We start from the raw sequence: 13,319 nt of genomic DNA, 5'->3' as shown, positions 1-13,319 counted from the left end.
TAAGAGGATCGTTTTTTGGACCCATGCGGCGCTCCTCCTCTGCGGTGAGAAGGTGCTGTGTGAGCTCTTCAGCACATTGCAACCGTGCTGCAGAAGCTGCTGGAGCTTTTAAATAGCTAAATATGTGTTTGTCAGATTACTCAGCCATTCCCTTGGGCACGTGTGAGCTACGTGGACTTTACTGTGGAGTAAACTTTTGCATCTTTGTGTCTCACACTAGTTTAGGCTCAGGTGTTTCAAAGGGGAGAAACTGTCATGCAAGTGTTGCATAATTTATATGAAAATAAAACCCCAGTTGGTTTGCATTATTCAACATCAACAGCGAGATGGCTATCAAGACTTTCTGTTGATACACTTTGCATCACCTTATTGATTTCTCACACATGTCGTGGGTGTTGAATAGTAAGGAGTGACTTTATGTGAAAACTGATAAACCACTGATTAGAGAACTTTAAATTCCTTGTAATCAGCCAATTTCCTGAAGAGAGACCACTTAAAATGGATAGAGGTTGTTGTTAGGGGTGACATTCAAGGTTAATATGAATATGTAGTATACCGTCAGTCATCAGCAGCTCTCAGTAGGGCATTTCCTGAATTTCCCCACTGAGCTTGTCTGGCTAATCAACTTGCCTGATATTTTCAGGACATTAAGAAACAGCCTCACTGAACTATAGCAGACTGACCAGAAAGTGTTTTGATCTGTTTGCTAGAATCATTGCAGTCACCGCCGCAGTCTTGTAATCTCTAGCCCAGAAACACTGGTGAATATCTAAGTGTATTTGTAATGTACTTTATTAATTGTAAAAACACAAAAATAAGGATTGTGACATAATTCAAATAAACATTTAAAAAAGAAATTGACCTGTAACACTGCCTGTTATACTTCTTCATAATATTTATGTATATCGGGAATCACGGACAGTATGAACAACTGTGACAAACAAAACGCAGGCAGTGTTACAGGTTAATCAATGGAGTTTCACCTAAGAGGCAAGGGTTTGGTTCCTATGTGAAGACAAGAGTCAGCATTGACTTGATTTGTTTAAAGCACCTGCAGCTCCCTTGTGTCGTCCTCGGGATTCCCATACACTTGTTTGCCACACACCTAGGGGTCATTTTTGACCCGAGGACAACACAATGGTTAAGGTGATACAGAAACAGCTGCTTTCTGTTATAAGTTATAACATTATTGGCAAGTTGTTTAAATACTTAATTTTGAAATAACCATTCATACTTAAAATACTTTGTTAAAGTAGTTTTATTGGATTAAAAACGACTATGTCAGCCGCTCCAAATGGCAGACACGAGAACGCAGCATTGACTAAACTGAAGTCTGACAACATCGACAATTTGATAGCTGCAGTTCAGAATCTATGTAAATCAACACAACACAAACCTTTGTTAGCTGTTCATTAATAGGCATTTCAAAATAACCTGAGACATCATGTTTTGCCTTTTTATAGATTTTTTTATAGATTAGTGAAAACACAGTGTACTTTCGGTTATTTTGTGTGAGCTTTCCTTCCACACTTAAAGGTTTAGTAAGTAGGAGGGAGTGCAGGTGAATGTGAGGAGGAGAAGGAAGGACGGAGAAGTAATTGACTAAAGCCCTTCACCATAGCATCACCTCCAGTGCTTTTACTAATTACCGCAGTCACCCAGGAGGCCACTGAGCCAGAAGCTTTATCAAAAACCTAAATGTATTTAGCTTTTTAACCCTTTAACTCCTCTTCACTTAGACACGCGCACATCAGATTACATTTCTCCTATTTGTGTTGTTTTTTTCCCCCTACTTCTTCGTTTTATTACTTTACTGCTTACGCCTAACATTTGGCACATTTAAGAGGATCGTTTTTTGGACCCATGCGGCGCTCCTCCTCTGCGGTGAGAAGGTGCTGTGTGAGCTCTTCAGCACATTGCAACCGTGCTGCAGAAGCTGCTGGAGCTTCAATGAGAAATCCTGTTAGAGGAAGGTTTCAGAGCAGCAACAGAGAGGCAAACAGGGGGCAGACCGTAGCAAATGTATGTTTGTCATTTAATCTGTCATTTTCTTAAAGCCCGCTGGGAAATTTCAGTTGCATGAATTTTCTTGAACTTTTCAGAATATTTTGCAGGAGATACAGCAGACGACCCCAAACTAGAAAATGATTTGAACATGTGGAGCTGCACTGGATATGAACCCTGCTGCAACACCTTACGTGCTTTTAGAATCGCTGTCTGTGGGGTGGTTTAAAAGGATTATTATGACGAATATAGCACTCTCATGGGCATTTATTGCCCATACCACCCGAAACTAATATCTGGAAAATTTATAAAGGGGCAGATTCATATGTCTGACATTATTAAAATTCGAATCTCTCAATAACGTATTCCTGACGAGTCGCTGAAAGTCTGAGGATACGGACGCCACTAAGATAAGGATCCCCTCAACCTATAAGCAGCACTTTCCTTGCAAAGCAAATCCTCAGACACCTGCGTGATTCAGGGGTTTAATATGGAATGTTCTCGAGGCTCTCCCATCATGCACTGCTTGTGAATGAGATAATTTGTCTGGGGGCAGACGGGGGGATTGTGTGGCACAGCAGTCAAGTTGATCCACAGTGATTGACTGTAATGCTCCCCGTCAGACAGGCTCATGCAATGAGACTTAGCAGCTGGAGACAAATCAATTTCTCTCCCCTCCCAACAACCCACCTATTTCTCCTCATCTACCTCTTTTCCCGGCCTTCCACTCTTGACAGCATCTGATGGCATATCCAGCCGACCATTACACCGACCCCTGTCAAAAATCTGCCACACCATGTTGGACCGCACACCTTAAACGCTTCTGTTTTTGCTATTAACTAACACCGATCCGGAGTGATGAGTGCTGATCTTTCCTCTAAAACTTAACAGAGGATTCACTATAGAATCTCCATCAAATATCTGACAATTATTGATAAAAACTTCTTATACCAGCCGTCGGTGTCAGTGATATCGAAAAGAAAACTCACATGACAAGTGCAGTCATGTAAGTGTAAAATAACACTACATGTATAGCAGGAAACAAGGGAGAAATCTAAGGTAATGTATTATGTAATGTATTGTAATACTCATTTAAATCTTTTTACAGTAGTTAAAATTTATTCATATTAATTTAGATGGACAAACAATTAAAATATACCCAGCACATGAGATGCTGCAGTGTGTTTTAAAGGGAAAAGGTCACCCATCAAGTCCCTAAATAACCCAAATAAATAGATAAACAAAAACAACTTTAATCTACTGTCTGTGTGTCATGTATAATTATCAGTTACAGTAATTTATGGTACCAAGAAGGCGTTAGTTATATTTTAGTGGGTACTTTGCTGAGAGGTCATGTTCTACTTGGGAAGCATCCATAGACCTAAAAATATCTCTGCTGCAAATAGCCTACAGTGAAACTCTAAGACTGAAACTGTGTGAAAAACTAGACATGACAGAAAACTATTTGTGACTTTAGAAAGGAAAATGTCCCAGCAATTATGATGGTGCTCAATACTCGACCCGAGGAAAACCACCGGGTAACAAATTAAGCGACTGTAGCCTTTGGCAGCTCACCTCTCTCAAATAGAGAAAAGAATACAATGCTCTTTGCAATTATATCATCCATGTGTTTTGATTAGTGACATGAAATATAATTTACAAAATCTTACAATATTTGCAAAGTTTTGTAAAGTGTATATGTGCAAAACTGTTGTTTTGGAGACACACACATGGATCCTGCTGCTGTATGATGCTGCAGGTGATTAATGAACTGTTTAAAGAGCACTTTCACTCGCTGGGCCCACGTCCTCATTTGAGGTTTGATAGCGTTTTAGTAGATAAAGGAGAAGGGCTTGGATATGAATTAAGCTGCAGTTTGGGGGCGGCAGCTCCCGGGCCTGGCAGATCCCCGTGTATTAAATAGAAGTGAAGAAGTTAAAGAATTGAAAAGGGAAGGGAGGGTGGGGCAGGTAAACGAGAACTACGGCTTGTAGAACTGGGGGGACATATATAGATGAGAACCGGAAGGAGCGTGTTTGGAGGCGTGGTCCCGCTCCTGAAATTCTGATACTTTAACTCCAACAAAAAGTGATTCTTTGCCTTCATAAATATGAAGCAATAATTTTGAATAAACTGCAACGGAAATAAAATCAAATGTTTGTTTATTCAAATAATTAATCATTAAGGAAAGTATGATTGGTATAAAGTGTATACCAGTCAAGTTTATTTTTGTTTTTGACAAGATTTTGACCAGAATTTGATCAAATTCAGCATTTGGGGCATAATTATTTTGAATGAGAAGACTACCACACATTTTTAATAGATGTGAAGTTTCAGAGCAAAGTGAATCCGGCTACACTTAACCTACATAAAGTTGTGTTGTGATTTTTGGAGAAGTCTCTGCGTGTGCTTCTTTTAGGCTTTGAACAAAGTGATTTGCAGACTTTGTTCTGTCCTCTGTTAGTTTTATGATTAAGGGGGGATTTTAAGGCTTCCTCTTATTTGTGACAGTGTCTCAAAGCTGTTGTCACATGATAAAAGTAGCAAAAAATGTATCAGAAAATAAAATGGTATATGGAAGAACATCTTTCTTTGAAAAAGACTACTTGAAATTAACATAGACTGTTCAGAGTTTTTGCTTGAGTGTTATCTAAGGCGCTTGGAAATAAAAAAATTCTGGACGTGATAGGGTGGGGCTAGGTTTCACAATGAGCTCACCCGAAACCTTGGCTAATTGTGAATCTACACTCGTTTTCACACCTTGGCTCATGTGATTAGGTAGAGGATCATTAGGGGTCCTTTTGTCCCTCTTGGGGGGTTACTCCCACTGGGTTTAAATCTGGGGCTCTCCACCATTTGACCCTAGAACTGAAGAAGCTTCTCGGATGAGAGGTGAAATGTGTTCAAGCAACTTAAAGAAGTCCAGACGCTTTTCTTTCCAAACTCTTTAGACTACAATGGCCTGGATGACTGAGAACCTTCACAGACATATTGCTTGAGTGTTATTTTGTGAGTTGTTTTTATTCTGTTTGCGATCCTTATGCTAAGCTGTGGTAGCTGGCACAGCTTTCTTTTGGCTGTGGCATCAATCTTTGCATAAATCTGTGCATTTAACTCTTGGCAAGTAAGCTAATGAGTATATTTCCCAAAGTGTTGAACTGCCACTTCATTCAGCTTACTTTGCCCATTAAAGAGAATTCAGACCTGCAGGACTGTGGTTAATGCCAAATTTATGCCTTAATGTTCCATCCTCCAGCTTTACTCCAAAGCCCTTGCCCTCTGCTGGAGCTGAATATGACCATCAGTTGTCCCCAGCTGTGCTATGTATATCCTGGACAGGGTCCAGAGAAAGGACAGTGCACAGTCATAAAAACAGAAGATAAGCATAAGCATAGGAACAAAAAGAGGAGTTGCTGTAGCTACTGACTAAAAGGCACTTTAGGGTCTATTTATATCAGATGATTGCTGTTCCTAAACTCACTCAAAAGCACAAGACTGCATACACAGCCATTTTGTTTGAGTTTGAAGGCTTTTTTAAAAAAGTAGATTGGCCAACAAAGAGGATGAGTGCATTCAAGGGGGGCAGGATTTTGTGTGCATATTCATATTAGAATGGGTGCATTAGCAAGAATTTTAATGCGGTAGACCTTTTCGAATAAAAACGAGGCAGCAAGTAGAATGAAATATATCACACGCTCTCGATACAGTTTCTGCATGTACTGTACATGTGCTTCACTTGGGACCACGTCTTAAGGAAACACATGCTGGCTTTCCTAGAAGGGATAAAAGGGGAATGAGGGTTATAAAGTGCTGGGTGCTTTAACATCTACTAGCTCTTCTCATTTATGCTTATCTAGCTGTAAATGGCTTTCTGCTGGAGCAGGGTCCCCCGGGAGAACCGTTCCACTCACACAGACAGTGACAGGCCAGTAATGCTCCCCCCGAAAACCCCCTGTCTTTGCCTCACCTCCAGCCACCCCTCACCGACCAGCCCAGACAAACATCTTGATTGTAATTGAATTTTCAGAACGGCTGCTGTGTGACGGAGTAACGATTGGAAGGGAGAGCGACAGAGAGAGAGAGAGAGCCACAGTAAGAAGGGGTGGAAGGGAGGAAACTGAGGATGAAGACGGAGGAAGATGGAGTGGTGGAAAGGTTAGAGTAATGACAGAGGCTAAGATTGAACAGGAAGGAAGAGGAAATAGCATACTGTTGTATAGCATGACAGTGGAGGGAAAGCCAAGGACAGGAAGCTGCTGGGGGATTAGCTTTGTTTCTGCGCCGAAGTCTTGACGGATCGTAATATACTGTTGCAATGCAAGTTTCATGGTTCACATACCTGCCGTGCGCATGCATAAGTGTAGCTGACATGTGAAAGATCAAGGAGAGGGGGAAAAAAGCACCGAATAATCTGCGGTTAACATTAGAATATCATCCTTGAGAACATTTAATCCAACACAAAGTAAACAGAACTAAACATGGTAATACCTAGGGGCATAATGCACTGTTGTTAAGATCATACTTTATTAGTTCCGCTTCACATCTTTCTCCCATTGATATTATTGTTTGTTTGGGGGTTTTTTTCTCCAGCTAGCCTTATATAGTCTTGATTTAATTGGATAAACCGCCATTACATCAGCTATGTTGGCAAGTGAGGTCAGAGCTAATTCACTTAAAACACGTGTTAAAATTAAAGGTAGTTCTGCTAAATTTCTTGGTGGCTTACAACATAACACGAATGCTGTATTTCTGGGGTTGTTGCTATGAAAGCTAAAATAACTGCCACTTAGCTGTATAACTCTGTGCTTCATTGTTGTGTAGTGTTTTTTTCATTTTGTCTATTAAGTGACCTGCCCTCTTTATGATAATGAAAGCTGAAGTCGAGGATACAATCCGTTTTCTGTCTGTCTGATAAGCCAGTTTTGATAAGTTCGCCATCCCTTTCCTATTAAATCCGCACTCTCTTTCCATATTCGGTGCTCTGATGAATAGCAGATGCCCTAAATGAGCACTGACAAGTTTATCGCCGGGAAAACAGATTTGTTTATATAGGAAAATTTACACTTTGATTTGTGGCAAAGAAAACAAATTGTAGGTGGCGATTCCTCCCATGGAGTGTGGTCACAGGCACACCGACAAGTTCCAATCACACATCATTGATCTTTGTTCATTCATTTATTTTAAAACACTCATAAAGCTGCATTCACCAGTGGCTCCATACTGTAGTGGTTAACACATTTGTCCCAAAACAGAAAAGCTTTCCCAAGAGGAGAGACAAATTCTCACGTGGTGTTTAAAAGAAAAAAAAAAGCTGCCAAATCAAATGTGTGTGTCCATCTGCTGTGGTAACCAGTCCATTCACAGCACAAGCCAGCATCTTTCATCTGTCACCTTCTTTGACAGCTTTTTTAATCTTCCTGAAGTCTTATTTTGACAGTGTATTTTGTGTGACACAGGATTTGTAAATGTCTTTTCACTTCCAACTTTGATATTCTTGCCCTACTGACCCTGTCTCACTCTCTCTTTTTACCCCTCCCCCCATTACCCTCAAAGATTTTATCTAGTCAGCGGTGGAGTGCCCCTCATCATCTGCGGGGTCACGGCAGCTGTCAATATAGACAACTATGGCAGCAGGGAGCAAGCGCTGTAGTAAGTCCTAGATTTGCTTCTTCCTGAGTCAGTCTGAGATGATGTTTCACATTGTTATGCAAATAAAGAGTTTTTTTATGTTTTACTCCCAAAAATTAAATTTGATTTAATCTTCTTTAAACGCTGTTAGACGGGTGTATACATAGACACAAGCGTATGCTCCCTTTGGTGGATGTGTATTTCATTTAGTTACTCTCTTCTCAGTAAACACATAAAGATGATGTGACTTTATGAAGGTAACCATTTAATTACAAACAGAAAGTAAACTTTGAATTGTTCCATATTTCTTATGGTATTAAAGTGCAGTGGTGTGTTTGTGTGTGTTGCAGCTGCTGGATGGCGTGGGAGCCCAGTCTGGGAGCATTCTTTGGCCCCGTAGCTTTCATCGTCCTGGTCACGTGCATCTATTTCCTCTGCACATTCATCCAGCTACGGCGACACCCTGAAAAGAAGTACGAGCTCAAGCAACTGACGGAGGAGCAGCAGAGGCTGGCTGCTGTCGATGTGCCGACACACTGCCACCAGGGAGCCGAGCCCGGAGCCCTGGCTCCACCGCCCAGCGGGAGCCACTGCCCCGCCGGCTGCCCTGGCATTCCCATCAACCCCGCGCTGCTGGCCAACGAGCACTCCTTCAAGGCTCAGTTAAGAACAGCGGCCTTCACCCTATTCCTCTTCCTGGCAACCTGGACTTTTGGGGCACTAGCTGTGTCACAGGGCCACTTCCTGGACATGATCTTCAGCTGCCTTTATGGTGCCTTCTCCGTCACCCTCGGCCTCTTCGTCCTCATCCATCACTGTGCCAAGCGGGACGATGTTTGGCATTGCTGGTGTTCCTGCTGTCCTGGACGAAGCGCCGACGCCTCCTCTGGTGCCCCCGCGCCCGCTCAAACGCGGCCCAAAGTCAACGTGAACGGAGATACCCCCGGGCACGGCCACGGCCACAGCCACTGCCACCATGACTCACCTTGTCAGGCTAAAGCTCTAAGCTGTGGCCATGGCAGCTTAGCTCACTGTAAACACGCTGCCCTTCCTTCCTCACAAAATCACATGACGTGTCTAGCGCCAGTGACGCCGTGCTGTGCCGCACTGCACAGCCAGCAGCTTATGGAAGAAGAGCCCGCGGCCACGCATGTGCTGCTGCACGCTGACCCGGAGGGTTACCGGCCGGGGATCCAGTTGCACCCCTGCCTAAAGAGCAGTGCCAGGACTAAAGGCCGACATCTCAGCCGCAGGGATGGGGCCGGTGCTTGTGGAGCGGGGAGTGAGAGGGAGTACGCCTATCACATCCCCTCTAGTGTGGATGGAGGCAGCGTGCACAGCTTACACACTGACAGCCCCCACAGCACACACGAGCGCCACGCCCACATCTGTCCACACCTGGCCCACGAAGGCCACCATGACGTGCATCACACATGCCACGCTGCTGCAGAGTCCCTGGCATGCCATAATCCCTGCCACAGGCACATCTGCTGTGCCAAGGCAGACCTTTTCCCTTCTCTGTGCCCGGCAGAAGCAGGAGACACGGGCGTCTTCCTGTGCGGCTGCGGCAAAGTGGCTGAGGAGGACCCCGTGGCAACACATCACCATTTGGAAATGCACGCCCCGCGCAGACAATCTTACCCTCAGAACCCGCCCAATCAGAACGGGATTCTAAAGGGGAGCCTGCATGAGGGTCTCCTCTACACGTCAGACAGCACAGGAAATATACGCACTGGACCCTGGAAGAATGAAACTACTGTGTAGTGTGGGAAGACTGAGAAGAGGGGATGCAGGCAGCATTCCTGCTTCCCCTTCTAGGATAATAAAAAAACAAAGAATTGTATAACATTTTAAAACATCACAATCAGCGTGGGATATTTTTTTATTTTAATGTCCTCTTGATTTTATGTGTGCTGTTTTACTGTACAGAATTCCATTTGAACGCTCTCCTTCAGGGGGCATCCACTGACAGAAACCGAATTTCTTCCATCACAATGAATTTGTGAAAACGTGTGTCGCATGGCGCCTTCAGATGTAATCGAAGGTGTCGCCACTGTTCCATATTACTACAGATCTATCTCTCTCTATATATACAAGAAAATGAATGGTTGTACGTATGAATTTGTGTGTGTTAACGCTCAAAGGCAACACGCTGCAAGATATTTTTTACACTTTGAAACACGTCAAATAGTCTCTGATGACAGTGAACCTCCAGTACTTAAAAGAACTTCTTGGCATCCATGCTTTAGACAACTAAACCAGCAGTTTTAGACTTCATGGGTATTTTTGCCATTCGGTCAAGCAACTGTGAATATCTACTAGAGTTTTCTAAAAAAAAGAAATATATATAAATATATATAAAGATACTGTTGCTTACAAGAGATGTGTGGATGCCAGTTAAGTTGTGAAAATTCAAAGCAACAGAAAAAGAGAAGTGAAATTAAGCATCCTCTTATCCAGGTCAGTATTGATCGTGCTGTCTATATGATGTCTTCACTGTTGTGTTTCTTTTTCTTTTCTGTTCTGGAGAGAATAACGGCACATCAGCAGCAACAGCATTGTGTGTAGAAAGTTACTGTCAGTGAGTCATTGGATCCATTGTGCCATAAAGAGCCAGGTCCTCACAGCAAAGTTCATTGCCAAACCGGTGTGCTGGTTTTTATTCCATTCAGCTCAGTTTGCACACGCTTCATGTGACGGTATCACATCAGCTTATGTTTCTCTGTACAATCAATCTAGAAAAAAAAAACAGCAACAACAATAACAGCAAGCTGCATCAACATAACTTTGGGAAACCAGCCCAGCGTCCTGCAATTTTCCCTCCTATTAAAATGCTAATAAAATATTTCAGACTCACCCGACATTGGCCGAAGCCAAAAAAATGATACATGGCAGACACCAGAGCAAATTCGGCCCTGTTGTGTTTTATAAATTTATAATTTGCCTTATAAAAGCTCCAACGCATGCATGCTTATATGTAGCTGTGTTTTAATGGTGTAAATGAATGCCTTTCCACAGACATATCATTTGACTCGACCCAATGCAGCTTGCCATGTGTCCTTTTTTGAAGCACTTGTGGATTATTTCACTTCTCAACAGTACTATTTGGCTCTTGTGACCTTCATGTTGCATCACTTTAAAAAGGACCCATTATGCTCATTTACAGCTTCATAGTTTTTTTTTAATCTTCAATCTTAGAGTCATCTTTGCAAGATTCATAGTTTAAATGAATCCTTCTTTATCTTATACCAGGCTTTAGTGCAGTTATTTCTGGGCAACTGCTTTAGCCCAGAACACCCAGTTTTCTCCTGATTGGTTGCCCTTCAGAAACAGCACATGTGTGGCCAAAAGTAATAGCCAAAGCTGATACCCCCCTCACTGAATCAAACAGAGTCGACACTAGAAAAAAAACATTTAGAGAGGTTTCAAGATTGCTTTTGACATTGTAACAATATATGTATTACAGAAAATAAGATAAACCATAAGCTATCCCTTTATTCTTACATTTATTCAGGAGTCCAGTCAGTAAAATCATATGTCCTGCTTTGGTGACAGCTTTTGTCAGGACTGCTAACAGATGAAATGTGGATCATTTCTTTTTTTGTTTTTTTAAACCGTGAAGGTCACACTCTCTTTGAAGAATTGCCTCTCGAAAGAGAAGCCAAAAGAGTCTCCGTGTTGATTTAGAAGCGCTTGTTTGTTTTATGAATGATAATATTTAATACAATGCTCCAGACAAAACAAATCATACATTTCATCAGACCAGCCAACACTTCATAAAAAAAACAACATCCAAAGCATAATCTCACAGCAAAGCCCACTCTCGCGAAACCACCTCAGCATGCGCACCACCTCTCTATCCATCTCGTGCACTTTTTGTCCGTGTATATAGAATTGGTTTCTGATGAATTATTTTTTATGAGATTTAAGATATTTAAGAATAAAATAAGTCTATGTAAAAGAAAGTTGTATGGGAAAAAACTGACCTCTCAGTGTTATAATGCTCAGTATCTGAGTTTAGAAATGTCCTTTTTGTTTTCAAATGCCTTTTTTTTCTGTCGACTTCATAAAGTATGCAGACTCGCCGTGTGTTGTGAGACTTATCCTGTCATATCAGAAATAGAAATGCACTACCCATTATAACGTTTGGCCTGCCAGAATAGTATTTGTCACTTACGGTGTCGTTATAATAGAAGTGCTTGTTCAGACAGACCTGAATTAAGGAAAGAAATTCAGAGAAAGAAAGCAAAATATTAATGTGACAGTCCTTCTGGTTGAATGGCAAGGCTTTGAACAGTAAAGGAAGGCAATGGTAGACATCAAAGATGATGCATGAACCTCATAGCTTTGCACAGGGCCATTGGAGTTATTGCCAGGGACTGGGACAAAATGGGATGTTATGGGTTCAGCTTATGGGTTATAAAACATTGGCCCACAATTGATCATACAATACAAGCTCCTTTGAGCCACCTTGGATGCTAGCAGCCAGCGGCCCTGGCTTTATAGTTATTGGAAAGGGATTTGTAACAGTATCACAACGAAATCATCCCACATTAAACCGAGAGAACATCGGTCTAGGTTAATTGCTGTACAACATGTGCATTTGCTGGTGGTGTGTCTTAGGAGCAGCCCGAGCTTTTCAGTGTCTGTGAGACGGTGTGTTTGGTATCACAGGCCGCCATAGGCCACCTTCTCTGTCGCCATCAGTAACAGATGTACTGCCCCAAACAAGCTAGCTGGCTTCGTTTCGGCTCACCAGGCGCCTGCTGGAATATTCACTTGTGGTACTGTGACAAAACCTAAAGCCAGTTTTCAATTTTTTCTACATTGACACAGATTCCAATAAATGTATTTTTTCACCATGCAACGGACGAGCGCGTCTTTGGCTTTGTGTTTGTGTGCCTGCCACCTGTGTGTATGTGTGTGAAAGTGCATTTAACATATGTGAATATGAATCCAAGTGATCGCAAAAGCCTGTTTTTTCCCTCTTCTTCTTCTTCTTCTTCTTCATAATTCTCTTTTATAACTTCTGCCAGCGTGATGAAAATTGAGATGTCTTTTGGACTCACCATGGGGGAGGAATCAAGTGATAACAGGCTTGACTGCTGTTCCTGCTGCTGCTGCTGTGCGAGTGTGTGTGGTGCATGCCCAGACTTTTGTCCACATACATGCACAGGCATCTGCACGTGCACATATCTTGCAGGAAATGAGACACTGTGTCTTCTGCGCATCACAAACGGCACCCTGATTTGACAGGCCGTGAAACGCCTGAGCACATTTAATATGCAGCTGGATTTTTTTTTCTTTCCCAAGGCCACACAGCTCTCTCTTCAGCCTCACAACCATCAGATTATTCGTGTGACTGAAAGCCATGTGAAATATCAAACCCCCGATCTCCTTCTCTGTTGGCTGTGAGGACCCAGGCTTAACATGAGTACTGCAGGGTGTTATGAAAGGTGAGTAATGGATGTCTCGAGCCTCTATCTTTTAAAGAAACCAAATTATTTTGTGTGCTGCAGTGCCAAATGAGTAGCTGCCATCCTTGTATATGACGCTTGCCCGTGTCTTTGAATAAATAAGTGTGTGTGTGTTTTTTTAAGTGCTCAACAAAGAGTCAATAAAGCACATGGATGATTCACCGTGAGGCTTGAAGACTGAAGGCCGTGGTAGGTGAGGCCATGGTGGTT

The 13,319-nt window shown here is 42.4% G+C and overlaps 1 protein-coding gene across 1 annotated transcript in view; it reads left to right on the top strand.

Annotated features, from left to right (window-relative positions):
• adgra1b (adhesion G protein-coupled receptor A1b) overlaps positions 1 to 12,499 on the top strand; it is a 195,270-nt gene extending 182,771 nt beyond the window's left edge. Inside the window, exons 18-19 of the mRNA XM_085478355.1 lie at positions 7,558 to 7,653; positions 7,983 to 12,499. Coding sequence (XP_085334481.1) covers positions 7,558 to 7,653; positions 7,983 to 9,396 — 1,510 coding nt within the window. The 3' untranslated portion in view covers positions 9,397 to 12,499. The remainder of the gene's footprint in view (positions 1 to 7,557; positions 7,654 to 7,982) is intronic.
• Positions 12,500 to 13,319: the final 820 nt, after the last annotated feature.

This window comes from Copadichromis virginalis, linkage group LG13, assembly GCF_057382275.1.
Source record: "Copadichromis virginalis isolate Kocher_CV1m ecotype Utaka linkage group LG13, C_Virginalis_male_GT1.1, whole genome shotgun sequence".
Lineage (NCBI taxonomy): Eukaryota > Metazoa > Chordata > Actinopteri > Cichliformes > Cichlidae > Copadichromis > Copadichromis virginalis.
The sequence above is the reverse complement of the archived record's forward strand: the minus strand, read 5'-3'. Positions and strand labels throughout refer to the sequence as shown.